At 42.3% G+C, this 27118-nt stretch overlaps 1 protein-coding gene across 1 annotated transcript; it reads left to right on the top strand.

The window, feature by feature from the left end:
- Positions 1-1291: 1291 nt before the first annotated feature.
- LOC140380752 (kinesin-like protein KIF23) lies at positions 1292-26761 on the top strand. The gene is made up of 24 exons (XM_072464654.1): positions 1292-1456; positions 2517-2583; positions 2993-3121; positions 3190-3295; positions 3473-3609; positions 3687-3790; positions 4041-4211; positions 5914-5955; positions 6290-6402; positions 6599-6720; positions 6802-6904; positions 8858-8937; positions 9033-9152; positions 11869-12025; positions 12696-12860; positions 13736-13902; positions 13976-14149; positions 14479-14673; positions 15163-15474; positions 16686-16916; positions 17515-17603; positions 17677-17740; positions 26023-26331; positions 26609-26761. The coding sequence occupies exons 1-24, from the start codon at positions 1443-1445 to the stop codon at positions 26759-26761; spliced, it is 3324 nt and encodes a 1107-aa protein (XP_072320755.1). The 5' UTR covers positions 1292-1442.
- Positions 26762-27118: the final 357 nt, after the last annotated feature.

Genomic DNA, 27118 nt, shown 5'->3' with positions numbered 1-27118 from the left:
GAATCATCTTTATCAGCTTAGTTCAATTCAGTTCAATCACAGCAGCAGTTGTTCATAGTTTAGCAATGTCCCAAGCTCCCCTGTCCATAGACCCTCCATCGCGGCAAAGGAAAAACTACCAAACTTCAAAAATATGGGTGATCCAGAGTGATGCTTAGTTGTGGTTATACAGGTTGTATGCAGAAGATTGTGTTGTTCCCCAGTCATCTGAAGAAACAGATTCACTCTGGAGCTTAGTGAAGAAAATAGCGCCCCCTGCTGTCTGTGATGATGTGTGACTGAAATAACACCGGTGGCATTTTGCTTTTTAGATCAATATGAGAAAAATGTGTTCGATATTTTTGATTAATGTAAGATTTATTTCAGTCCTGATAATAGAAATCAGAAGTGAAAAAGTTGAATGCGAGAAGGATAAATAATAAAATGTGGATGTTGGTCAGAGAAGAAAAGTGACGAAATGTTGAATGAGTATGAGAATAAAATAAGATAAGATAATCCTTTAATGTCCACACAAGGGGAAATTTCGTTGTTACAACGCAGTAGAAACAGGAGGAAAGGACAGATTATAGGAAGTTTCAAAAACACACTCTTGATAGAACTCCTATGAACAAAACAAAACGAATGAGTATGAAAGAGTTAAAACATATTTAATCCTACCTCCAGCTCAGATCATATAACCCTCATTTTATCACATAATTTCATTCAGTGTGTAAAACATAAATATAGTTGCCGCCAATATTACATTTTTAATTTCCCATTCAGTTTGTCTTATTGATTTGTTTGTATTGCACAGAGTTCGACAAACTATTGTTAGTATGTAATTACATTCCTTAATACTTATATTTGTTTTCAAATTGTCTAATTGAATGTGGTTTCAGAGGTTATTCCTGAAGGGATGTTGATTGTCTGTAAATAAGTCATATTTGATTAAACTGTCCAGCCTAGAATTCAAAGTGAAACAGATCTTGTACAGAGGAATTACTTTTGCTTTTGCTGTGTGTGTTAAGGGTTTAAAGTTTAGAGATCCCTTCAATCAAAGGATTTCGATGACATAATGAAAACATCCATTGACTGCATTATATATCACTCTCATGGACGTATAATAATCATGGTATGCTTAGCCTACATACATTTATTTTAATTTATTTTATGTTCATTTAGGTCATGACGTCTTCTTCTTCTTCTTTGGTATTTATGGCGGTTGGTAGTGTCCATATAATACATCCATGGTGGCGTCACATTACCTCCACCTACAGTAGTCTTTATACTGACAAGAGGCGGGGCGCTACGGCCTGAAGGCGGGACTTCCGCTGAGCGCTCTGTTCCCTTCGCTCTGATTGGATGAAAAGGAGCTGTCAGTACAACGGCTCACCGAGCGAATTTTTCAAATCAAACCGAGAAGCGCCGCTCTTGTGAGAGCTGAGACACTTTTAAACTCAAGTATGCAGAGAGCAGGGTGAGAACCATATCTTTTATCATCTCTAGTAGTAGCGAGAGCATTACGTGTTCAAAAGAGCACAAAAGTACATAATATCTAGATTCCGTTGCGGCTGGCGTTACTTTTGAGGCTTCTTTGCTGAGATGGCTAACATGCTAATGTGCTAACTGTAAACACATTTGTCCGTACGACGCCACTTTAAGAACGTAATTTGCGCTTTCCCCCCAGTGGATTTCCTGTTAAAATGTGTCAGATTGTGTCATTGATCTTTCACCACACATGGAAATGTATCTGCATGTAGATAATAACGGTTACGTGCTCAAACCTGCGTCAGACGAACGTAAAACGATCCAGCAGAAATCTCTTCAGTCTCCCTCCATGGCCGTTTTTGCAGCAATTTTAAACCATATTATAATCTATATTAAAATATTTTACGTATTCAAAAACAACATTCACAAAACGTATTTTGTTAACATTATTTAAAGACAAATCAAAAGTCTTCATAAACTTCTACACATCACATCTGAACCCACTCATACACAATAGTAATTTATGTAACACACAATAAAGCAAATAAACTGAAAAATGTTCAAGTGCAAATACATATAAAGGGTAGAAAATAAAGTGCTTGAGCCATAAACTAAACAGAAAAGAAATGCTAGCTCAAACTCCAGACAGCAAAATGTCAGTTTTCTGTTGTGCTCCGACAATAATTATTTCATGCAATAATCTTTTTCTAGATCACCGGTTTACAGATAGTGAATTGTGTTCTTTAAATATTTGAAACATTCATTTAATATTGTTGTAGCTTAACTAGAATAATAATTTTCAACAAAGCAGTAATATAGAAACAAAATGCATGGCACAATATTTCTAGGACTTACTCTTCACAAATGTGCGTGTCATTCTTGAGCAGGAGCCGTGTAAAGCTTTACTGAGCAGCGCTATTTACAGGAGTTATTTCAAAAGAAATGCCCAATTATTTTTTATATATTTATGTATTTATATAATATGGATGTATTGACTATGTTTCTGAACAAAACCTTTTGTGAGCATGTGTCACCTGTTGTCTCTTTAGCAAAGGAAGGACGCCCCGGAGGCCCGGGCCAAAGAGGAGTCCTAATGTGGAAAAGGATCCTGTGGGAGTGAGTACACACACAACGCACGCACACACGCACAACACGCACACAAATCCATTCTATAGACTAACTTTACACGTCTAGTAATGAAGCAGATTTCTTATGATAGACTTAGAGCTGCAGCTAACGGTCATTTTGCTCATTGATTATTCTTTCGATTCAGATTGAGAGAGTTCTGCCAATATGAGAGTTTTGGTCAACGGGAGCCAAAAGAAGCTAAAGTGATGTCACTGGATTTCATCCTGATGGAGAATATTTCCTGTGTCATCTAAACTTACGTTTTTATGGAAGAAAGTTAAAGGGTTTAGGTTAAAGAAATGTTATGTCACCTTACATTACATAATTTACATTATTACATCTGATCAGACTATGTTGTTATTGGCCCAAACATTTAGAAATTGTTGTCCATCTAAAGGTTTATTGCCGGATCCGTCCTCTGGGAGTGGAGGATACGGAATGCTGTGTGGAAATGATCAGTAACAACACAATTCAGCTGCACGCTCCGGACGGACTGAAGGCCAACCGCAACGGAGAATACAAAGAGGTAAAGAAGTCCTGAACGTGGAGCGGGTGAGTCGAGTCGCAGCTAACACTTTGTCGCTCTGTTTTTAGATGCAGTGCTCTTTTAAAAAGGTCTTTGGTGTCAACACTGGTCAAGTGGAACTTTTTGAGGACGTGGCCAAGCCTCTGGTCGAGGACCTTATTCATAACAAAAATGGTGAGTTGTTTTCAATATGTAAATCTCAAATTACCAGTTGTTTTTCCCCCATTCTATATATAATGTTTTGTGTTTTTATTATCAGTTGAAATAAAGTTTTCAAATGACAGTAACTCATTGGTTTTGATTGAAAATGGTTCCATCTTGAATGTAATGTGTTGTTTGTACATGTTGAAGGTCTGCTCTTCACGTACGGTGTAACTGGAAGTGGGAAGACCTTCACCATGACTGGCTCTCCTGGAGAGGGTGGACTGCTCCCTCGCTCCTTGGACATGCTTTTTAACAGCATCAGCGCCTTTCAGGCCAAACGATTTGTACGCTTTTATTTACAAGTCTTTTCAGGACTATTTCACTAATATGCAGACTAACCATTTCAGCCATTACTTGTTAGGTGTTCAAACCAGATGATAAAAATGGGATGGAGATCCAGGACACCGTGGATGCGCTCCTGGAAAGACAAAAGCGAGAAAGTCAACCGCTTGTTGCGCCCACGAGGTACACGAGGGTTAGACCAACGGGTGCAATACAATTTAAGCAAACACGTTTTTATTCTTGTTTTGCTGTTCGTTATTTTAAGCATGTTGTTGATATTTGAGAGTGCACTAAAAATGTTAAACTAAAGTGAAATCACTTGAATTTGCTTGTAGTGCAGATTTGCGACAATATTTGTGTAGTTTCAGGACTTAATTGTAAATGTTGTGGCTGAAACTCTGTGACGTGAACATGTTCTGTGCTTGTGTTTCAGGCAGCGGGCAGACCCAGAGTTTGCGGACATGATCACTGCAGACGAGGCTTGTAAATCAGACGGAGTGGATGAAGACTGCTGTTACAGTGTCTTTGTGTCATACATTGAAATCTACAACAACTACATCTATGACCTGCTCGAGGACGCTGCTTTAGACCCAATCAGACCAAAGTAAGGCAACTTTCCATGTACAACTGGCACTCCCACAGTAGTGATGGCCAAAGCACATGTCTTTTCTCATATCAACCCCTTCTTTAAAGATGCACTAACACTTGAGGGAGGTCTGCCACCAGCAGGAGGCAGCACATCATGTGTTCGTACATTTCAGAAAATAGAATCAATCTTGTTTTTACACTTGCTGCGAGCATAGGACCTTTTTAAAATGCCTGGACAGAATGCGTCTGTGTTGTTACAATTAAAGCTGCACGACGCATTCCTGCTGCAGTTTTGTCTTGTTTAAAGGACTCTGGTTTAGAAGGACCGTCAATTTGTCCTTTCAAAAGGACTCACTTTTATGGACCTTTTCAAGTTTGAACGTCTTTCCCATTTGGCTGTCACCATGTTTATGTTAGTATTCAAATAGGCAGCGATCATTTGTAAATGTATTTAAAATGACTAAATATGCTACAGCCAAATTAAGGTTGAAATACAAGTCACGATTAGTCGAGGCAAGTCACGATTAGTCGAGGCCTAAAATCAGAGTCAGTGCTGACTGTTGCTGTCAGTTTGGCCGTCCTCACACTGTCACTAGGGATGGGAATCACCGGGTCTCTCACGAGTCGATGCGATACACGACACACGGCTCACGATACAATAATATCACAATTTTGCGATACATGAGATAATCGATATATTACTCATGATATTCTGCGATATTTCACTTTTTTTTGAAGAACCCAATACATTTTAACGAAATGTTTCTTTGTTAAACCACAACCTGCTCAAACTCAAAATGAAATGCACCCATTTAATCATCAAAATGTAAAATGGTTTAGCTTAAACGGGGTTCTTTTCTTGAAACGAGCACCAAAATTGTAGTGCGGTCACAAAATAATTTGGAAGATTATACCAAAAATGACTCATGGAGATATCGATACTGTATCATGCTATATCGATATATCGGTGCACAGGCTTTTAGATAGGATTTGAAAACACCCGTCCAAATAATTTTGTCCGGGGGCTTAAAAAAATTTCGGTCGCGCCTTCGGTGCTCGCGGGAAGGCTATGGAAAGCCAATATGTGTAAAGTATAAAGCGGCGCTTTTAACGTGGAGGCGCCTACACGGCGATCTAGAGCGGCGCCCGCACGCCTCTCGTATCATATTGACTTTCCATACTCTCGGGCCGCCTGCGCCTCTCGTGCGGATCACACTCCGCCACTTAGGAGCGGCGTATCGCGCCGTATTTTACATGGTATTTGGCCGTGGAGCTTCGGCATTTTCCAGACCACGACTCGGCAGCCAATCAGAGCCAAGCACACAAACTTTGTCGACCAATCAGCGCGCAGCATGCAAATTCACTTGTAAACAGTAAACTGTCATGGCGCGGACCACGGCGGACTATCGTCAAGCGCTTCCCGGCCCGATTTAATGATGACATTCCCTTTTCTAAAATGTATTAATAAAAATTACACCGTCCTTGCCCTTGAAAATGCCCATCCACATGTCAAAATACCCCGTCCAAAATACGGGAAGACGGCCCTCTAGCTAAAAGCCTGTCGGCGCACCCCTGATTGTCACACATCTGTGTGTTTGGGACCTTGCAGAGTGCACTTTAAAACATTACATGGTATTTCAAACCACAGAATATTTCCCATCACTTCTTTTTGGCCTTCTAGTTGTATCTTTTTACAAATGTACTCTTGTGTTTGTCAGGTGGCATGAGGGTGGCACTCCTGTGCGAAACAAAGAGTTCATGTATGTGGTGCACGACACACTGTCTGCAGCCTCAACATGGCAGGCTGTTGCTCCATCCCGTAGTCCGTCCTCATAATCTAAACCTGCACGTAGCTGCTCAGTTATTGGCGTAGCTTAGATGCTTTGGTGGCTGTCTGTGGTCCCTCATGTGTGGTCTGTCTGTGGTCCCTCATGTGTGGTCTGTCGGTGGTCCCTCATGTGTGGTCTGTCTGTGAATGGCTGAAGCTAAACCCAGGCCCTGTGCATGTGTTGATTCAGTTCATGCCCCCCCCTGTGTGTGCGTGTTTCCTTGTGTGTTCAGTTTAATTAAAGTGAGGTGTTGGACTCATTTCAGACCTCCACAGTCGAAGCTCCTGCGTGAGGACCAGAACCATAACATGTACGTGGCCGGGTGCACGGAGGTGGAGGTCAAGTCCACAGAGGAGGCCTTTGAAGTCTTCTGGAAAGGTAAAGCACCATCTGAACAATTAATACATACATTATGTTTTTGTTTTCTTTGAAATTGTGCAGCACTTTATTTTTGTGCCTTTCTCTGGTGCTGATATTGTTATTGTCCATTTTCATTACAGCTATAAGTAGTTTTACCAGATTGATTTGAAATACCGATACTCCTTGAAACAAATTTCCTTTTAATTCATTTTAGGTCAAAAGAAAAGGAGAATTGCTAACACTCAGCTGAACCGTGAGTCGAGCCGCTCCCACAGCGTGTTCACCCTGAAGCTGGCCCAGGCTCCCCTGGATGCAGACGGAGACCACATTCTGCAGGTACATACTGTTCCTCTGCTTTGTTTTGAGCCTTCTCAGGGCTGTGTGTGTGTGACGCTCACGCTAATGCCTTGTTCACAGGACAGAAACCAGGTGAATGTGAGCCAGCTGTGTCTGGTGGACCTGGCAGGGAGCGAGCGCACCAGCAGGACCCGAGCTGAGGGCAGCCGCCTCAGGGAAGCTGGTAAGACTCACTGCAACTCAACTTTGGACTCTAGAACTGCTTTGTTTCTACACTGTCTTTGAAATCTTGTCAAACATCGCTGCTTTATTGTGTTTTTGTCAGTCTTCACACTAGATAAACAATGTAAGTATTCTGCTTTTACAGATTTATTCTTTGGCTTTGTTGTGAAACTAATTACCATAAATCCACCATCTTTTTCTGCCCGCGGCTTCACTGGACAGGATGTAGTGTGAAATGGGGATAAGTGAGGGAAGGACATGTAGGAAATCGTTAGTCTGATTCAAAGTCACGACCCTGTGGCTGGCTGCACATGGAGCCTGGCATATGTGCTAGCCACTAAGTCACCAAGTGGCACACGATCATATTTCTTATGAAACAAAGTCTTTCTCTTTGAATCCATTCACTGTCCATGCTGCTTGGTTTTGCGTTGCCATGACAACGAGTGTACTTCCAGGTCATGTCTTTTCTTTAGTGAAACAATATTTGGATTGGAGTGTGGTCTGTGGCAAGTTGAAACCTGGACCTAAAATGAATGTCGAGACATTTTTATTTTGGCTTCAATGTCGAAATGAAAATGCCCAAATCAGACATGAGCGTTCACTTGGGCAGGGAGAAATAGAGAAATAGATTTTCGAAGTTAGGGGCCAGGGGGGCCGCCTATCTAAAAAAGTTGGGGGGGCCCCCCCTAGCAATTTCAGGGGCCCACAAGCGCGCGCGGCATCGCGGCGTCATAAGAACAAGATAAATTTGTTGTTTTAAACCTCGTTATTAGCATGGAAAACAATTTAAAGTACTTTTATCTTTTATTTGATATGAAGGAAGAGCACAAATACTGAATTCCTATAAACCAGAGATCATGATCTTTCAATAGTGTTTAATTCAATATAATAATGTTTCTTAGATACAAAATAAATACTGTTTACAGGGAGATCTTGTGGAATATATAAAATCACAGCCTACAAAAAAAACTACTAACATATATACATTGCCTGATGTTAACAACTCCAAAGGGGGGTGCCCTTGGGGCCCTTGGATACTTCCACATTGACATAGCTTTTGTTGCAAACAACTTTAAAAAGACTGAATTGTGGACTGAGTAGATTGACGCCCGCCAACCTAGATGTCACTTTTGGTGCAAAATTAGACCGGGCATTTCCGAGTACATCCGAACGCAGCGGCCAATCAGATGCCCGCTTTCATCGAAATTAGATCACTGACACCGCTCGGCCAATGCGAAGCGAGAATACTGCGAAGTGGCATGTCTGTCAAAACAAAACTTAAGCGATGAAAATGCCCCAAATATGGACAAATTACTAGTTAAATCTTGATTTTTTTTTCGAGGAATTTCGATACAGGGGCAGGGCGGGCCCCCTCCTAATTCATACCCGGGCCCGCCGGAGATTTGACTGCTTACGGGCCCCGGGCCCTCGTCTATTTCGCAGCCTGATGGGACTAGAATGACCTGAGGACATCTGTGTTTACTAAATTACAGTTTGTATAATTCTGCGGACATTTTCACAGCCATGGACAATTACCACAGACAAAACTCGTAACCATGCCACTTAACTCCAACTAATCCTGTCCATCTAGGGCTGTAGATGTTTCTATAGCACTTTTCTATCATCAAGTCACTCAAAGCTCTTTACATCAGGGAACCACCCACTCATTCACACATTACTAACACTAGAAAAGGTTTAAGTGTCTTGCCCAAGGACACAGTATCCATCTGTGGGAGCTGGAATTGCATCACCAATCTGTGAGTCAGTGGATCTGAGTGCCAAGGATGTTTATGTCAAGAGCGGGATTCGAACCGCCGCCAGATCAGAATATGCCCTGACCCCACCCAGTGTGGACGCAAACGCAACGTTCCAACTTTAGATTCACTGGTGCATAGTGTGGGGCACTGAAACCTTTTGTTGGGCACAAACCATATTAAAAATGTCTTCTGTCCAGGAAACATCAACCAGTCACTGATGACTCTGCGCACGTGTATGGCGGTGCTGCGAGAGAACCAGATGTGTGGCACTAATAAGGTTTGTACAGGAGCGTTTCTTCCCTGCTCATTTACCCTTTTGTCACGTTAAATCAATACTACGCATGTGATGCTCATTTGTTTTTGTTTTTTCAGATGGTGCCCTACAGAGACTCCAAAGTAACCCACCTTTTCAAAAACTACTTTGACGGTGAAGGCAAAGTCCGAATGATCGTCTGCGTCAACCCGAAAGCGGACGACTATGAGGAGACCATGGTAAGGCAGCACCAGTGCCCCGACACAAAGCTGACTCCCACTGGGATGAATTCAATATTTCAATATATGTGCTTCTCTGTCGCTCGTGTGGACCTGAGAAATATAACACTTCATCCAAAGTTTGTTTTACCGAAAAATGTATAGACCGCAACAAATGAGATGACTAGCTCCATGTCACTTTTGATCAAAATACAAAATACAAAAAATATTACTTGGGTTCAAAATACACCCAGTAATCACACAGTTACAAGTGGCATGTTACAAGAACCATGGCAATGGGCGCCGTACATAGACTACAACAGAAATATTATAATAAGAAGACAAGCCTAAAGGAGACAAGTAATACTCTATCTTTTGTTAATGTCAGGAGCAGGACTGTTAGAGAGCAGAGGAGGTGCTGTCGGCACAGAAAAGGAGCACTATCAGACCAGGACCAATTCAGAACTAAACTGGGTCTAAACAACTTTTAAATAAGAACACGCACAGGACTGAAATTAATACTGAAACATTGAGCCACAGGAGGAGAAACTGTTGAATAGGAAAGACTATTTTGTTGTATTTGCTTTGTACCTTTTGCATGTATTTTTCCAATGATATAGTACCTTTTATATTAGAATCAGAATCATATTAGTCTCGTTTCGTCCTCACACAGGGGCGCCAGTATGTAATGCATATTCTCTGGGACTAGGTTTTACGTACTTTGTGTTAAAATGCTCTAAGGTTGTTTTCACACTGCCACTAGTGAGGTCGACGTAAAGGAGCTTCCACTTGCATTCACCAAAAATAGGTGGTCTCGGAGTGGCTTCTCCTGCTTTCTGAAGTGGGACAAGAGGGGTGTGAAAGCGGCCAGCCTTGGGCTGTGGTGAGGATAGAAGGGCTGGGAATTTGATCAAAAATGTAGTTTGACCACATGTATTTGCGTGACTTCAGCTGCAGAGCTGTCTGTTATAAACTTGTGTCTGACGAGGGAAATTAGATCAACTTGAAGTCACTTCTGCCTCTACATCAGGTAAAACCTCTGTAACACTCGGCTTTAACACTCATTGCGCTTCACTCTCACGATGCATTTACCAAAAGAAGAGTCCGTACAGCACCGGGGGAAGTGTGCGCATTCACACAGCTCTGTTCGCTATAAGTCTGTTGTCAAGGTGAGAAGTGTGGCAGTCAGCTCAGGGCTCAGATGAAGGATTTTCTCTTGTATAGCAGTGCTGCTATTCAATCCGTTAACTTTTTCAAATTTGTATAGCAAAACACGAAAATGACTAACAACCAATATTTTCTATTGATGTTACAAGACTATTTATTTCAAATGTATTTGTAAATATTCCAATTTTTAATTTTTTTAAGGGAGTGTCTACAGAGCCGCGGTGCGCGGCCGAAACTGCCATGTTATTTTGTGCCGCGGCTCCTGAAACTGCTGGGCCATTCGACCGCGCCGCGGCTCTGCAGCCACGGCCTATTTTTTAAACCTTAACAAATTGACTTTTGAACACTTAAACATTTTCAAAATAAAACAAAACTTGCACATACAATTAGTTGTTGAACAAATTAACACCAAGTCAGATGGCCTTATTTACAACTTTCTTCCATATCACCAGATGACTATTTGCATGAGTCTCATTTACATATTAATTGTCTTTACACTCACAAGTTGCATATCACCACCAGACTCGTCATCAGATGATGACGAGCTGTTTGTATCAGAATTACTTCACTTACAGGTCTGGTTTTGTCCTGGACATGAGTGAGTTTGACCCCTTTGAATTTGACATCCTCAGGGTTCTAGGGGTGAAAACGGGGGAGCGGGAAATAGGGTTGTGTTTAAAATATCGAGATATTTGAGACATTGTTTTTGGGGGGAATAGTACGTACTTTTGATATGATGTTTGTGCTGCGCTCCTCTCAGCCGAGGTGAGGAGATGTGGACTTGATCAGAAGCTGATCTGTGCAGAAGATGCTGCTGCAGCATGTTCAGACCAGGCCAATTGTTTGGCAAGAAACATGCAATACTTTGATAGAATGTGCTCCTTTTATATTTATATTTGGATTAGTTGGTTGGATGAATGAAGTTATTAGAGCAGAATGGATTTATAAATAAGTGCTTATTGGATAAACATGAAATTTCATACAATCCAGAGTTTAAAAAAAATTACCCTTTTGGTACATTTCTAAGACCCTTCTTTCAAAAATGTATCGGGGATACGTATCGTAATGAGGGAATTGTATCGAAATATACAAGTATTGGGAGACATATCGTGATCCTGTTTCTGGATACGTATGTGGGGCTGCTCCGGAGCGCACGGACGTGTGAAAACCTTAGAGCCATGCATTAAAGTATTTTGAACTCTCAGATTGAGGCTGGTGATGTTTATGGACTTAAATTGGACACCAGACCACTACCTGCCTTCACAGGCATTTACAGGAGTATATTTGAGAAAAAGGCCAGAGATATCTACAGAGAGCACTCTCACCCTGGACATAGACAATATACTGCCCTTTCTTCTGGCAAGGAAGCAAAAAAGCAATCACTCCCATTCTGTAATCCACAGCATTTGCTGTGAATTGAGTGATTTCTGAGTGCTCAGAGCAAGGTAGCCCACATAAATAACCTTAAGAACCTTAAGTCCATGTTGCATGATGTGTAGTTAAAAAAAGAAAATCACACACAAAATCATGTAAATAAAAATGTTAAGAGCTGTTGAACTTTGTGGTGCAGCAGGTGATGCGCTTCGCAGAGATGACCCAGGAGGTGGAAGTGGCTCGGCCCATTGACCGGCCAATCTGCGGTCTGGCAGCCGGGCGCAGGCACCGGAACCAGGCCTTCAAGGAGGAGCTGACGAGGCTGGAGGAGCGAGGAGGGGCCTCTAATATTGGTAAGGGGGGGCCGCTCGGGATAAGGGGGAGCCGCATGTAAGGCAGGGCCGTCGAGTAGGTACTAGAGAACAAGGAGCATTAGACTGCAGGGGGCTCACCCGAAAGGAGGAGGACGATACAGAAGCCGCTCTGATCAGTAACATTTACACATAAAAGGCCCTCATGTGGACAAGGCGATTTACCAAGTGATGAGTGCGAGGGACATCTCTGCTCCGTGGAACAAACTAAAGACGCTCCGGAGATCTGGAGTTGAACAGTGTGAGCTCCGTCACATCAAGTTGTGATAAGGGACGGTCACTCTAGGAGTCTGGTACACCCGCAGTCGACAGGGATGGGCCTTTTATTAACCCTGCTAAAACGGATTGAGATTAAATACATGGTCTATTGCCAGCGGGGCTTTGAAATATTTTTTATGTTAACAATGTGAAAAAATACTTAACATTAACATACGACATACAAACATAAAACAAATAGATATAATTAAAAGTGTGATTAGTCAGCTTTTGTATACATCTTACCAAATTATTCCTGTTTTACTTTACTAAACTTAAAGAGAACTCGAGGCAGAAGGCCAAGTAGTAACGTGACTAAAAATGGAACACTATTTGTGGATCTGTGGATTGGACTTGAACACAGCTGTACATGATTCATGTGTGTTTGCTCCCCCAGTGGATGACCCAGTGCTGCTGACCCAGCTGCTGGAGAGCCTGCCACCACTGCCCCCCTGCACTCTGGTGGACCCCACAGATGATCAGACACTGCCGCACCTTATCCAGGTCCTGGAGAAGAGACGCCACATTCGCCTGATGATGACCGAGCAGTTCAATAAGACTGGTACTCGCGTTTGTTTTCACTCTGCTGTGACGAGTCTGAGGCTCAGGGTGTTGGAGCAGAACTAAGAAGAGCTTCCCCTACAGCTACCTTCTGAAAATACACTGTCAAGCTTTTAAAAAAAAAAAATCATAATAAGACCCTATAATCATATACTAAAATAGCCAGGGTTTCTCAGGAGTGTATTCTCGACAAATGTGGCAGGGCTGGTGTTCTGCTCAAAGACTGCAGGGGGCAACAAACGCTTCAAACACCACAAACCTTTTTGCAGTAGTCCAATTATTAGTTGCTGTAAATGAAAGCAAGTTTGATTTCAACGATCATGAAATGTAAAAATGTATTCAATGCACTCAAACTAAACAAGATGCATCTTCTGCATCTGCAGCAACAATTAATCTTATTGTGATTTGTTGACTAAAAAGTCTTCATTTGATTATAACATTATCTGGACCTTATAGATTCGAACACAAAAAAAAATATTAACTAAGATGCTGGTTTTATTGAATTTTTAAATGTAAAAAATAAACTATTTCTGGTTGCGTTGCAACACCGAAATTTACCCATTGTGTGACCAAAAAGGCTTATCTTATCTTTTTTTCATTCATGTAATTTGTTTGGAAAGATTCTCTGGCCTTTGGCCACCATATTTCAACTTTTATTGGGTTGATAATGTGTATAAAAAGCCTTTGATTAGTCGATTACTAAAATAGTTGTTTGTTTGCAGCAATATGATTTACTCTGGTGAAGATAGACTAGGACAGTGCTGTTGTGGGAAGAAGGGTTTGACTGTTAAAAATGTCACCACATAGATCTTCTGCCATCTTTTAATACTTTTTGCATCTAAAGGCTTCATGGTTCATTTTTCCCTCTTTCCTCAGCGTTCACCATCAGGTCCATGCTGGACCAGCTTGGCTCTCAGGTCAATGCCAAGGAATCTCTAATCTACAACCAGCAGAGCCGACTGGGCGAAAAAGAAAAGCTCATCCTCAATCAAAGGACTGAGATCGAGCACTTGGAAAAGAAATCCAAGACCCTGGAATATAAAGTAACTTTAGCTTTAGTGCAGCGCAGACTCTGCACATGTAGAGAAGAAGGTCTAAATGTCTTGTGTTGTTTAGCTTGAAATCCTCCAGAGGACGACAGACGTGTACGAGCAGGACAAGCGCTCGCTAAAGCAGGAGCTGGAGACCCGTGAGCAGAGGCTGCAGAAGGAGCTGGCTGAGCGCAGGCACATGGAGCAGCGCATGCAGGGCGTGGTGGCCGACACCAAGCACAAGTGGGAGAAGGAGTGTGTAAGTAGTGCCCCCTTTTACTCTCCACACGAGGCAGGGTCATATTTGAGCAGTTACATCCCCTACTATATATTAACTAGGGCTGGGCAATAAATCAAAAATAATTTGTGCTTTTAATAACTAAAAACATGAAACATCTCTAAATTGTCTAAACAGATTGGCCTTTTCTACTTGATAAGAGCTGCCTGCATCTGCCTTGTTGTCAGTTCTTTTCTTACAATATTGTTGTTATTGCATCCAGTCGACTGCTTTTTCAAGGCGGTCGGTGTAGTCCCTCTGTTGTTATCTGGACAGAGTTTTAGACCCATGAACCTCTGCTCTGTCTCCAGACGAGGCGAGTGAATGCAAAGCAGATGGAGCTGCAGAACAAGCTGTGGGTGAAAGATGAGAAGCTAAAGCAGCTCAAAGCCATCGTAACCGAGAGCAACAGCAACAGTGGAGTGCAAGAGCGCCCCCAGAGGCCATCTAGGGACAAGGACCACACTGCGGGACAGAAGAGGTCTGCCTCTCCCTCTCCAATGCCTGTGAGTATTCTTCTATGACAAGTTCAAACTCCTCCCCCTCTCCTGGAGGGATCAGAGGAGACCGACTGAGACCGACTGTGTTTGTTTCATCTCTGCTCAGTCACATGAGTTAAGGATGTCACTATGTTGTAGCCTGTCTCTGTTATTCATGATGCTACATCCAAAAATAGCGCACCTCCGTGTATAACGACCTGGTCGTTCAGCACATTATCCAGTCACCAGTAACTTTGTAGAACTAGGGCTTCAGGATCAAGGAGATTGCCCTGTAGATCCGAGCTGCTTCTGTCCTCAAATAAAGATGACGCGGCACACTTGCTACTGCATTTATTTTCTTTGGGTTTGGTCATTCCCGCTTATTAAACATTGTAATTTTGCTTGTCTTTCAAATGGGCTAAACTGCATGGGCACTAATGCTGGCTCTATCATGTCTATTATCATGTGTGTGTTCATTTGCTTTGCCACTAAGCTTGGGCACCGTTCCCTTTCAAGAGCACAAACAGACTCTGTTCTCCCCCACAGCGCTCCCACACTAGAGCAGAGCAGATCTCTCCTCCCCCGTCCTCCTCCTCCTCTCCCTCCTCCTCTCCCTCCTTCTCTCCCCCCTCGTCCCAGCGCTCTGTGGCCTCCTGCATCTCTCAGTGGGAGCAGAGGCGTCCGGTAGAGGCACAGGGCACTCCTCCCCAGCACAGGAGCGACACGCCCACCTGCAGCAGAGTGGGCCGCAGGAGAGGTCAGCGCTGGGCTCCGGGCTCTGAGATCCCATCACCTCTCTACGCTCTGGGCCTCGAGGCAGGCGTCAGGGTCAGTGTCTTACTGTGGATGCATCCACTTTTTTTTAGACTGGTTCTTAGGCTGTAGTTTGTAGTTTTATACATCGCTTTCACACCTTGTGTCACTACAGTTATTTTACTGCTAAATAATGTAATTTTAGATCGTACAAACAAACGCTCATTCAGTTCTAGAGCTGCAACGATTAACAAGTCAAGACTAGTCGACTATATCAAATTATTGCAGTAGTATTTTGATCATGTTAATTGTAATTGTTATTTTTATTTCCAAATCTCTGTTTTGAAGCTTTTATTTGGTTGATTATGTATTGTACAATAAGAATAATGGCTGACCTGTCGACTACTAAAATCATCAGCCCTTTTACGGCAATGGTCAAACTACTACAACTAGTAAACCCTAAATACACAGTATCATATAACAAATGCAATGCTAAATTGCTTATCTTCTTGTACTACTTGAAAACAACATCTCCCACTTGTACAAAGTAAATGGACATGCAATAAATACTATAGTAATTATCTTGACGGGCTTGGCATCGATTAGTTCAGAGTTTCGATCAAAACTGAACTCTCATATTAATATGCCTTTTTATATTAAAGACAGCAACATTATTAAATACAAATGTTGTAATTCTTCTCTAGCTAGAAGCATTCAAACCCCATAATTCCAGTTATTTGGTTGATTGTATTTAAAAAGTGTCACTTCCCACACTTTTAGATTCATTAGATTCGATTAGATTACTTGGGCCCTTTTTGGTTGCATTGAGTCCGTTTCCGCGCTCACACGGTCGGTCGCCGACGCGTCATCGCTAACGCCAGTGTCTTTATTATTTTACTGCCGTTTCCTGTTACACATCCCACTGAACCAGCCCCTGTCGTTCTTTGCATGCACATCCTGGTGATTTTTCTTTGCATGTTCTGTTTTCTCATAAGCTCAGAAGTGTATTACTGGAGAACCGCAGTTACACCAATCACAAGTCTGATATATCGCGACTGAAAACGTCACGATAAATGATGATATTGAAATATAAACCCTAAAGCAAGACAAATGCCAGTAAAACGTTTTGTAACATTTTGATTCTGTGAAATAAATAATCTAAAAAACAAGTCAAATGCACAGACTCTGGAGCTGTTGGTTCTCCAGCAGTGCACTTCAAACTGACCTTTCACACGGCCCTTGTCACTTGGTGAATCATTTGTGGTGTTTCTCTGCACTGGAATCAGCCCGTCCCTGTGCACCCCACACACCGGCGCTCTCACTCGTGCGGCGCAGACAAGTGGGTGGACCACAAGCCCAACACAAACCTGGAGCTGGACACTGTCATGCAGCCCGTCATTCCCAACGCCATCACGGTGGCCAGCCCCAACGAGAAGGTCCTGTCCAAGTGCCACAAGTACATGCTCCGGCACCAAGAGCTGGCCTCGGACGGAGAGATCGAGACCAAGCTCATCAAGGTACTCCTCCTCTCAACGGAGGATTCTACTGTGAACAGGACCCGGGCTGCACGCCGCCCGGGCTGCACGCCACCTGGGCGGAAAATCTAGGGCAGCAAGAATTCAGAACTTGATACGACTTTAAGCCGTAGTCGTATTTTCATAATCGTAATGGTCATTTTGACTGTATAAACTCATATATTGTGGCTTTATTCAATCAAAAAAATCTTTCAGATTTATTTTTTATTTGTAAATGTTCTCCATCTTAAAGCCTTCAGTCACAATATTTCCACCTTTTATTTGGTTACAAATGTATCTAAAAAGACTCAATGTACAATAGAAAAGATCATTTGAGTTGCAAAAATATATAAATTTATAATGATCTAATTTTAGGGCTGGATAATACGACAAAGTGTAACTTTTATTGATCGATCACGGCTTTCGATCAAGACCAAAAGCTCAAAGTATTTCATGAACAGTTTGAAGCTCGATCTGGATTTAAAAATCAAATTAACTGAATGAAATGGAGAAAACTAAATGAAATCAATTGGACAGCCACACTGACACTCGAGAAGCTTATTTGTCAGTAAAGTTGTAATTGTGCTCACTGTGTTTTCAGGGCGATGTTTTCAAAACCAGGGGCGGAGGACAAGCCGTTCAGTTTACAGACATCGAAACGCTGAGACAGGAGAATCCTACAGCACCCACGTAATGTAGCCTCGAATATTACTGCACAGCCTAAATATCATGGGTTGGATCTAATTTCGCTTTTCTTTTTCAGTCGAAAGAGGCGATCGGGGTCGGCAGAGTCGGTAGAACTGGATGACAGAGAAAATAAGGTAAATGTGAGTGCATCTGAATGTACAAAAAACAGAACTCTGACTGGCAAACTCCCTTAAACTTCACAAAGACCTGTCCATTTGAATGGCAAACAGACTCTATTAAATATGTGGGTGTAGTCCTCATAAAGATATTTCATGCCCTTTCTTTCCTCTTTAAATAAAAGTGGAATCTCATTGTGCCGGTGCTTCAGGTCAAAGGATCAAAACTATAAAAATGAATGTTTTACCAAGACCTCTTATCTATTCCAGACTCTTCCCATTTTAAATACTTTATTTGACAGAACAGCTGTAGTGTGAAATGGGGAGGGATGGGAGGGACATTCAGCAAATGGCACACACTTCATATTTAGGACTGTTGAGCTGGTTTGTGTTGGTGGAGTTTGTAGATTCTCTCGTTGTCAGCTTCCTTGTTTTGTTCTCATTACAAAAAATAAATTAAACTGAATTGTGGTCAAATCTGATTTAAACTAGCTGCTTCCTGCTTCCGAAAATTGCACACACTTTCCTGCTCGCCCCGCTTGTTATCGCTGCTTTCCTTATTTATTTTGCTTTTTAATCAGTTTTTGTCTTCCAAACATTTTTGCTTTAGACTTTCAAGTAAATCAAGGATTTTAAGAATTTTTTTCTAGTTTTAACGACATATCTGACGCCAGCGACATGTCCGGGAGAAGAAGGGAGAAAGACTGAACGCTGTCGGAAATACCAACAAGAAATTAATGAGCTGAAAACACGGATATTTGTTTTGGAATCTGAAAAAGTTCTTCACGATACCATTCCTGTTTCAACCGATGGTAAGAAGAGCACACTTTTTACAAGAAAAACTGCTACTTTCAACCTAAACCGCAGTGACTCTGTCGTTTCCAAAACTGTCTAAAAACCAGAAAGACCAGGCTGTTTCTTCGAACAAACTTGGTGCAAAGCCTAAACAATACAAAGATAACATAAAGTCACCTAAAATACAGCTCACAAACAGATTTTTACCATTTTCAGAGATGGAATTATATGAAAAAATGACGTGGCCAAAATACAGCAAGGAGGATCTGTGTCAAGAGCCAAGGTCACGCTGTTTTGAATGGAGATACAGACTGAAGTTTTGAAATAAGACTTCTTGAAGTTATTTGACGTGCTTGATAGTGGAAATCAAAACATTCATAAGTGAACCTCTTCCAAACATCGACAGGAGGATAAACAAGTTTAGCCGGCTTCTTCAGCTGAACATATGGCTGTCCAAAGAGTGTGTTCCTAGAGGACTACATTACATTGAGAACTTCTATCTATTCTGGAAACGAGAGGACCTATTTAAGAGAAATGGCCCCCACCTATGCAGAGGTGGAGTGAGGGTGCTGACAGAGAACCTGCTCCATGCTCCAAGGCATTGGACTGGGCCTGGACAGGGTCCTGAGCAGATAGTTAGAGAAGAGGGAAATGAGAGAAGAATTCCTGCTCCAACAGCCAGAGACCGAGCCAATGTTTCAACATCAACATCAACAGCACCACAACCTCAGCCTCCACCAAAAGATTCATCAGCAGCCGCTCCACCACCTCCAGCAAAGGATTCAGGTCCAGCTGCTCCACATTCACCTCCACCGCCTCAGCGAAGGATTCATCCGCAAAAGCACCACAACAATCTTCAAAGGACTTGGACCCATCTGTGACAGGCCCAACAACATCCCTGTCATTGCCCCTGCCTTAGACCATCCCTGGGTTCCCCCTGCAACATCTACTCCCACTAAAGATTCATCATTTTCCTTCTCATCTCCTCTCACCCATGGGCCTTCCCAGCCATTTTGAAAGTCTGATCAATACAGGCATTAAGATGGCTCCACTCACGCCCAATATAGCAAGATCAAGGGCTATGTCAATACTTCATCAACTCTTCCCTGCACAAGCCGACTCGACCAACAAAAGCCCCACCACCCATCCCCCCTCGCCTCTCACCTGGTCCTAAACTCTCCTCGGCTACAAAAGCCCCACCACCCATCCAACCTCGCCTTTCACCTGGTATCTCCCATAGCTAGGATGCACTGGGTCTCAGCGTTGCCGGGACTTATTGTCATATTAAAAATCAAACCAACCCGGGGCCCTATGTAAAAAGAGCCCCCCCTAGTGCTATTTCTGTAGTCACATCATCACATAGATGGAAAAACAAAATGCGAGTTAGGCCCAATCTGAGAAATGTGATTCATATTCCCTGTGAAAAGTCCCAGTCCCACTGAAAGCCCAGTCCCACTGAAACTAGTTTGAAACTTGCTGTGCTAAATGTCAGTATCCTTATGCAACAAATCACTCTTAATTAATAATTTTATTTCTTCTTATAATCTTGATTTTATGTTTTTAACTGAATGTAGTTCTGATAGAATCTGCTCCACCCAACTTTAAGTTTGGATCTGAAACACGAGAAGAAGAAAAAAAAGGGGTGGAGTCTTTAGAGATTAAATAATTACCCGCAGGTTGACTTTTGGGGTGTTTTCATCATTTGAGTATGTCTCCTTTTAAAATGGAGCTAAAACAGTCTCCATCCATTCTCTTTGTTTTATACAAGCCTCCCCAGCACTGCCCAAGTTTTATTGATGATTTTACTGAGATGCTTTCAGTCGTATGCACAGACGTTTGATGGTTTGGTCATTACAGGTGTTTTCAATGTGCATGTTGATAATATTTGTGACAGAAACGCTAAAGAGCTTGATGCTGTCCTTGAAACCTTCAGTCTTACTCAGCATGTGACAGGTCCCACTCACAGCAAAGGACACACTCTAGATCTCATAATTACAAAGGGGGTAAATATTTCAAATGTCAATGTGGTCAATGCTGCTCTGTCTGATCATTTCTGTGTCTTCTTTGACCTGTCTGTTTCTCCCAAACCACCGGTTGGTCCTGCAGTTGTTCAGAGGAGACACATAAGTGATGGCACAGGTGCACTGTTTATGGAAATGATAAACTTTGAAAATGTCTCATGTTTGAATGTAAATGACTTGTTGAACTCTGTTACATCTAGTGTTTTGAATGTTCTGGACACCATCGCCCCTATAAAGGCTAAAATGGTTAAAAATAAGCAGAAGGCGCCGTGGAGAAATGATGATTAGGTCAGGGCACAGAAAAAGGAGTGCCGCAGGGCCGAACGGAAATGGCGCAAGTCAAAGGTCCAGGTTCAAAAAGAGATTTACAAAGAGAAGCTGAACATGTACAACCTAATCTTATGTAGAACTAGGGAAAGCTATTTCTCTGAAATAATTGGAAGCTGCAGTAACAACTCGCGTGTCCTGTTTGCCACAGTAAACAGATTAACAAACCCTCCAGCTCAGCTGCCGTTAGAACTCATTTCCACATCCAAGTGTAATGAGTTTGCATTATTCTTTAATGACAAATTTCAGGGCATTAAAAATGCTATAAATCCCACAATGCAAAAAATTACCCTAAAACCACCAAGACACTTAGAGCTAACTCACTTTGCACCAGTAACTGACAAAACTGTCCATGAGATCATCACCAGTCTGAGTTCATCTACATGCTGCCTCGATGTGTTACCCACCAGATTTCTAAAGTCTGTGCTGAACAGTTTGTTAGCACCACTCACTCACATAGTTAACATGTCACTTCAATCTGGAACATTCCCAATGTCTTTGAAAACTGCGGTCATAAAGCCTCTCCTAAAGAAGAGCAGTCTTGATGCCGCAGTACTGAGTCATTACCGGCCCATCTCTAATCTGCCATTTTGGGGCAAAGTCCTTGAAAAGGTTGTTTACCAACAGCTCACAGATTTCCTCTTAATAAACAACTAATTTGATGTTTTTCAGTCAGGTTTTAGACCTCATCACAGCACTGAGACTGCTCTTGTCAAGGTGACAAATGACATCCGCCTGAACACTGACACGGGCAAAGCCTCAGTCTTAATTCTGTTAGATCTGAGTGCTGCTTTTGACACTGTCGATCATGGGATCCTCTTACAGAGACTAGAGGACTGGGTGGGCATCACTGGCACTGCCCTAAACTGGTTAAGGTCCTATCTGGAAGACAGGAAGTACTTTGTTGAAATTGGTAACTGTGTCTCAGACCACATGACCCTGACCTGTGGAGTGCCCCAAGGGTCAGTCCTGGGTCCCCTTCTGTTCAACCTCTACATGCTGCCGTTAGGTCAGTTGATACGCAGTGAAAATGTGTCCTATCACAATTATGCAGACGACACTCAGATCTATGTTTCACTGTCGGCAGGTGAATATGGACCAGTAGATTCACTCTGTCACTGCATCCAACAGATCAGTTTGTGGAGGCAAAACAACTTTCTACAGCTGAACTCAGACAAGACTGAAATAATCGTTTTTGGCCACAGAAACAAAGAAAGTGTTAGCGGTCACCTCCAGAGTCTCGCTCTAAAACCTACAAACCAAGTTATAAATCTGGGGGTAATAATGGACTCGGACTTGAACTTTAATGGCCAGGTCAAATCAATAACATCAGCAGCTTTTTACCATCTAAAAAGCATTGCCAAAATCAAAAATATAGTGTCAAAACCAGATTTAGAGAAACTTATCCATGCGTTGTCTCCAGTAGATTAGACTGTAACGGCCGCTCACTGGCCTCTCCAAACGAGCTGTAAAACAGCTGCAGTACATCCAGAACGCTGCTGCTCGGGTCCTGACTAGAACCAGGAAGTACCATCACATTAGTCCTGTTCTCAGCTCTCTGCACTGCCCCCTGTGGCTCAGAGAAGAGACTTTAAGGCAGCTCTGCTTGTATAGAAGTCTCTCCATGGCCTAGCACCAAAGTACATCTCAGACATGTTAGTGCCATATGAACCATCTCGGACTCTGAGGACCTCAGGGACCGGCCTCCTGCTGGTGCCAGAGTCAGGACTAAACATGGACCGGCCTCCTGCTGGTGCCAGAGTCGGGACTAAACATGGACCGGCCTCCTGCTGGTGCCAGAGTCAGGACTAAACATGGACCGGCCTCCTGCTGGTGCCAGAGTCAGGACTAAACATGGACCTGCCTCCTGCTGGTGCCAGAGTCGGGACTAAACATGGACCGGCCTCCTGCTGGTGCCAGAGTCAGGACTAAACATGGACCGGCCTCCTGCTGGTGCCCAGAGTCAGGACTAAACATGGGGAATCTGTGTTTCAGTTTTATGCAGCTAAAATCTGGAACATTCTTCCTGAAGATGTGAGACATGTTCTACTCTGACAATGTTCAAATCTAAGCTAAAAACTGTTTTGTTTAGCTGCGCATATGACTGACAGGATTTTTATTTGCACTCTTCTCTTTTATGTGATTTCTTTAGTTTAGACAATCAGTTGGACTGATTTAAAAGGGAGTTGGACTCCGAAAACACGTTACCCTTTGTGGCTTGGTGTTTTTTTATTATTACTATTATTATTATTTTTTTAGTTTAATTTTATCGTATTGCTGTTTCTGTAATTTCTTTGTGATTTTATTGCATTTTTCCTGCTGTGTGAAGCACTCTGAATTGCCTTGTGTATGAAATGTGCTCTACAAATAAACTTGCCTTGCCTAAACCTGTAATAACTATTTGATCTTTTCCCATGTAGCCCCCAGTGACCAGTTCAGGCCCTGCATATCAGAAGTAAGTACAATATTCAAATGCACTTCAGCAGCAGCACCCTTATATTACAGTACAAACATTATTATACTTTAATCTAAAGCTTTGTTTCAAGTGTAAAAAATGTGTGTCCAGTTTACATACGCTGTAAACTATATTCAGTATATTTGTTCTGTTTTTAATGTTTTTAACTCTGCAGTTGTCCATGTGTTGCTCACTTAATATCAGTGCTAAGCACATACAGCACACTTCAGAAAACGCTCTAATCAGATGCAGAATAGTAATCTCATTTTCACCTTGAGAGTTACTTAGAATAAATAATGAAAATAAATGTGGTACAAACCCCTAAACTCCGCCCACAACCTTGCTTCAAGTTCAGCTGCTGCTTGCAAAGTGTTTTTTAATGGGAATAAATAAATAAAAATTGTTTTTTGAAGGCGAAGGAAGCCCTGAGCTGCTGACCACAGCTGGACCTTGTCTCTGCTCCAAAGAAGTGAGGACGTGTATCATGAACTATGCATTTCAATCATTTATGAAGGCATTACTGTGCAATTTTACATCTATTTTCAAGATTTTGATGGCCAAGTAGTTCTGAATCCTTTTAGTGTATTGTTATTTTTGCTTGCTTTGTCTGTAGTGGTGGCGGCTTTATTTTAGATTTTGAATATTTTAGAAATGTAGAGAAATGCTTTTTCAAAATACAGTTTTGTGTTTGTTGAGTCTTTAAAAAAAATAATGGCTCCATGCTGGATGTAAATATTAGCTTGTTTTCTAGATTTTCATGGAGCCGTCTGTAAAGTACCTTGATTTTTACATTTGTATATTCATTATCTGTAGCTGTAGCACCTTTTCTTTTTGATTAAGATTAAAATTTATTCAGACTAAAAGTCAAATCGTGTGTGTGTTTTATGAGTTTTTTTTATTTCTGCATATTTTAAATCCTTAGTTCAACTTATCTTCCTCCTTTGAGCATTTGAGTTAGTCAGATCTGTGGAGAGGAGACCCTGCTGTTTCTAAATGAATATTTGTGGCGCAGCAGATACTAAGTTGTAGTTTACATTTTGAACAGCAGGTGGAAGCAAGCAACCGCTTTAAACAGACCAAACCTCTTGTAGAATGTGGCTGTGCAGGTTCATGTGAAGCCTGCACTCACTGGTTTAAGAGGAGACCACAATCACCTGTGCGCTGCCTCCACCTGCAGCTTTCAGAATAAAGCTAAATATCTTATAAAGTATATAAAAATATGTCTTTGGAATGGAGAAATATTGTCAAAATGGTGAATATCACAGGAAGCTGAAACTTATGAAAAGGCCATGGTCCTTTTCAGCTCTAGAGTCGGAGGCCAAACTAGAACTGATTCATGATTGATGCAGGTGCTGGGCTTTAGATAGTGACCACACATATAATATGTACCTGATCTACACCTGATGAAGGTCAGTCTACTGAAACATGCAGTACATGAGAAAAGAGTGAGCGAATATGCCAGAAAGATCAGTGTGAGTTTTATTTCACACCGCTGTTTTCTGGATAAAAATGACACTGACTCTGCTGAGGTTTGAACTGGTTACCTTCTGGTTGGTGGGCAGACCTCTACCTCCTGGGTTTTTCCAATAAGGGTTATATTAAAAAAAAAAAAAGCACTTGGAGACGGCTCCTCAGATTCCTTGGTCCCTGAGTGAAGAGAAGGCCAGTGGTTGTGTGGTCAGGGTAAATATTGACCGGTGCTTTGTGACTGGCCAGTGCACACACGAGCTCAGTGAATGTGTCTTTAACAGGCTCAGCGCATTCGCTCTAATGCATGTTCAAACAACTGCTCCTTCATCCACTGCCTGCACCTCCGCTTCACCCTGCTCACCTTCTGTTTGTCTATGAGCCTAGTGTTGGTTTTGTACTTGTTTTTTACACTTCCAGATACAGAAGAAGATTAAAAAATATATCAAAACAAAATGACGAGAACATTGAGACTTTAAACACATTATCAACCAAATAAATGTTGAAATATGGCGACTGAAGGTTTCTAGAGAATGTTTTCAAATAAATACAATTGTTTTTATTGAAGCCGTTTCAACACTCATCCAAGCAACTTCCTCAGAGGTGCAGGCCCCTATCTACGGGGTGCAAAAGGGTTGCATTTAAATTAAAATTAAGTGTTTTTTTATTTTCGCAATATACATATTTATTGTGTGGAGATGTATTGGAAAAATAACAAATAAAATCAAAATATAAAAATGGCCCAATCCATGCTGAACGTGGTCCACGCAGTACGTCATAGTCAGACCACCGTGTTGAGGGCTGAGCGCCGCAGCTCTGACTTGGCTTCAAATAACAGCTTTAAACTATGGATATTCGAGAATGTCTTAAACATAAACAAGTCTCAAACACTTCCATCGCTGGGAATAAAAACAGTAGCACTTCAATGTACAATGTTAGTTCGGAAAATGCTAATTTGCAGGTGTCTGTTAGCTTACTCCCGCCAACATCGCGGGTGTAGTGATATGCTGGGTAGGAACCTTTGTGTATGTTCCTTGGGGGCGGGAAATCATTAAATGGTTGGTCCGTCTAGACCCGAACATGTCTGTGCCTCGTCTCTCATATAAAGGCTTCTATGTGCCTACTAAACAATAGAACAGCGGGTGTAATCGCTACGACAGTAAGTTTCCAACACAACCCTCTGTTAGACCTTTTTATTCAACACGAGTGGCAATTCTTCTGCTTTGCTCGCTCCGGTACAGCCCGAGGCCAGCCGTCGTCGCCCTCTGGAGTACCAGGCACAGATTTCCTGCTTCCGCTACCTTCTCTTTCGCACCGGGATCAGTAGGAGCCACCTAGGAGTCGGGACGCATAGAACCGCCGCCACTGCTGCCTCGTCTTCCAAATCCAAACCAGGATCAAGCATTCGAGCCGATTCATCACGCCACATCCAGCGTTGGACCCAACATGAATCAGCGTTTACCACTGGACGCCACTGCATTGATGATATAGGAACAGATAAGCCCACTCAACCACTCTTGCCTAATTACCCGTCCCATTATTTCAGTGGAGTAAAACGCTCATCCAATAGTACCTGGTTTAAAAATAGGGAGTGGCTAGAGTACTCTTGTAAAAAAGATGTTTGGGATATCACATTTATAGTGACAGTTTCTATGCTGTCTATAAACATTGATGAGACAACCTTCACGTCATACTGTAAATTACAGTTCATACTTGTGTTACAAGTCATTTCAGAGCTAGAGACTGCACTAAAGCAGGACTCAAAGCTGAACAAGGGATACATGCAGTATGTAAAGCTATGTTTAATATGCATTCCTTCTTTCAAAGGATTATATTCCAGGCAATATGCATGATGTGTGTTTCACCAAGAATACCTGCACCCTTTCACAACACCAACGCATTGCAACACCAATGCACATTAGTCATTTGATTCTGGAGCCGGGCCTGCCCGCGCGTGACCTGCGCGTGACCCGGGTGTGACCCGCGCATAACCCAGTGAGAACAAACAGCAGCCACTCCCTCTGCGACACAGACAGGACTGTGGGGTTGCTATGGTTACACAGGTAAATAAACTCCTGCAGTCTGACGAGGTAAACGTAAGTGAGGGTAAACACAGAAGTCGGGCACAAACGTTTAGGCATGTTAGACTTTTAAGAGCTGTCACTCACTCGTTTACCCACTTTGTTTTAGAGTGATTCATGGATGTTTGAATAATCTTTATTCTCCTGCAGTCATAGCTCCGACCGCCAGACATGGTGTCAGCATGAGGGGGGCGGGTCCGTCTAGCATCAGCATGAGGGGGGCGGGTCCGTCTGGCATCAGCATGAGTGGGGCGGG

Source organism: Eucyclogobius newberryi, unplaced genomic scaffold, assembly GCF_026437365.1.
Source record: "Eucyclogobius newberryi isolate DKJ021-1_F unplaced genomic scaffold, fEucNew1.0.hap1 SCAF_5, whole genome shotgun sequence".
NCBI classification, from domain to species: domain Eukaryota; kingdom Metazoa; phylum Chordata; class Actinopteri; order Gobiiformes; family Gobiidae; genus Eucyclogobius; species Eucyclogobius newberryi.
This window is presented reverse-complemented; position numbering and strand designations above follow the sequence as displayed.

Excerpts from the sequence above, each read along its gene's own strand:
- LOC140380752 (XM_072464654.1), top strand. Across the intron at positions 3,296-3,472 it reads CCTTATTCATAACAAAAATG|GTCTGCTCTTCACGTACGGT; the intron begins GTGAGTTGTTTT and ends TACATGTTGAAG. Across the intron at positions 12,026-12,695 it reads AGGAGGGGCCTCTAATATTG|TGGATGACCCAGTGCTGCTG; the intron begins GTAAGGGGGGGC and ends TTGCTCCCCCAG.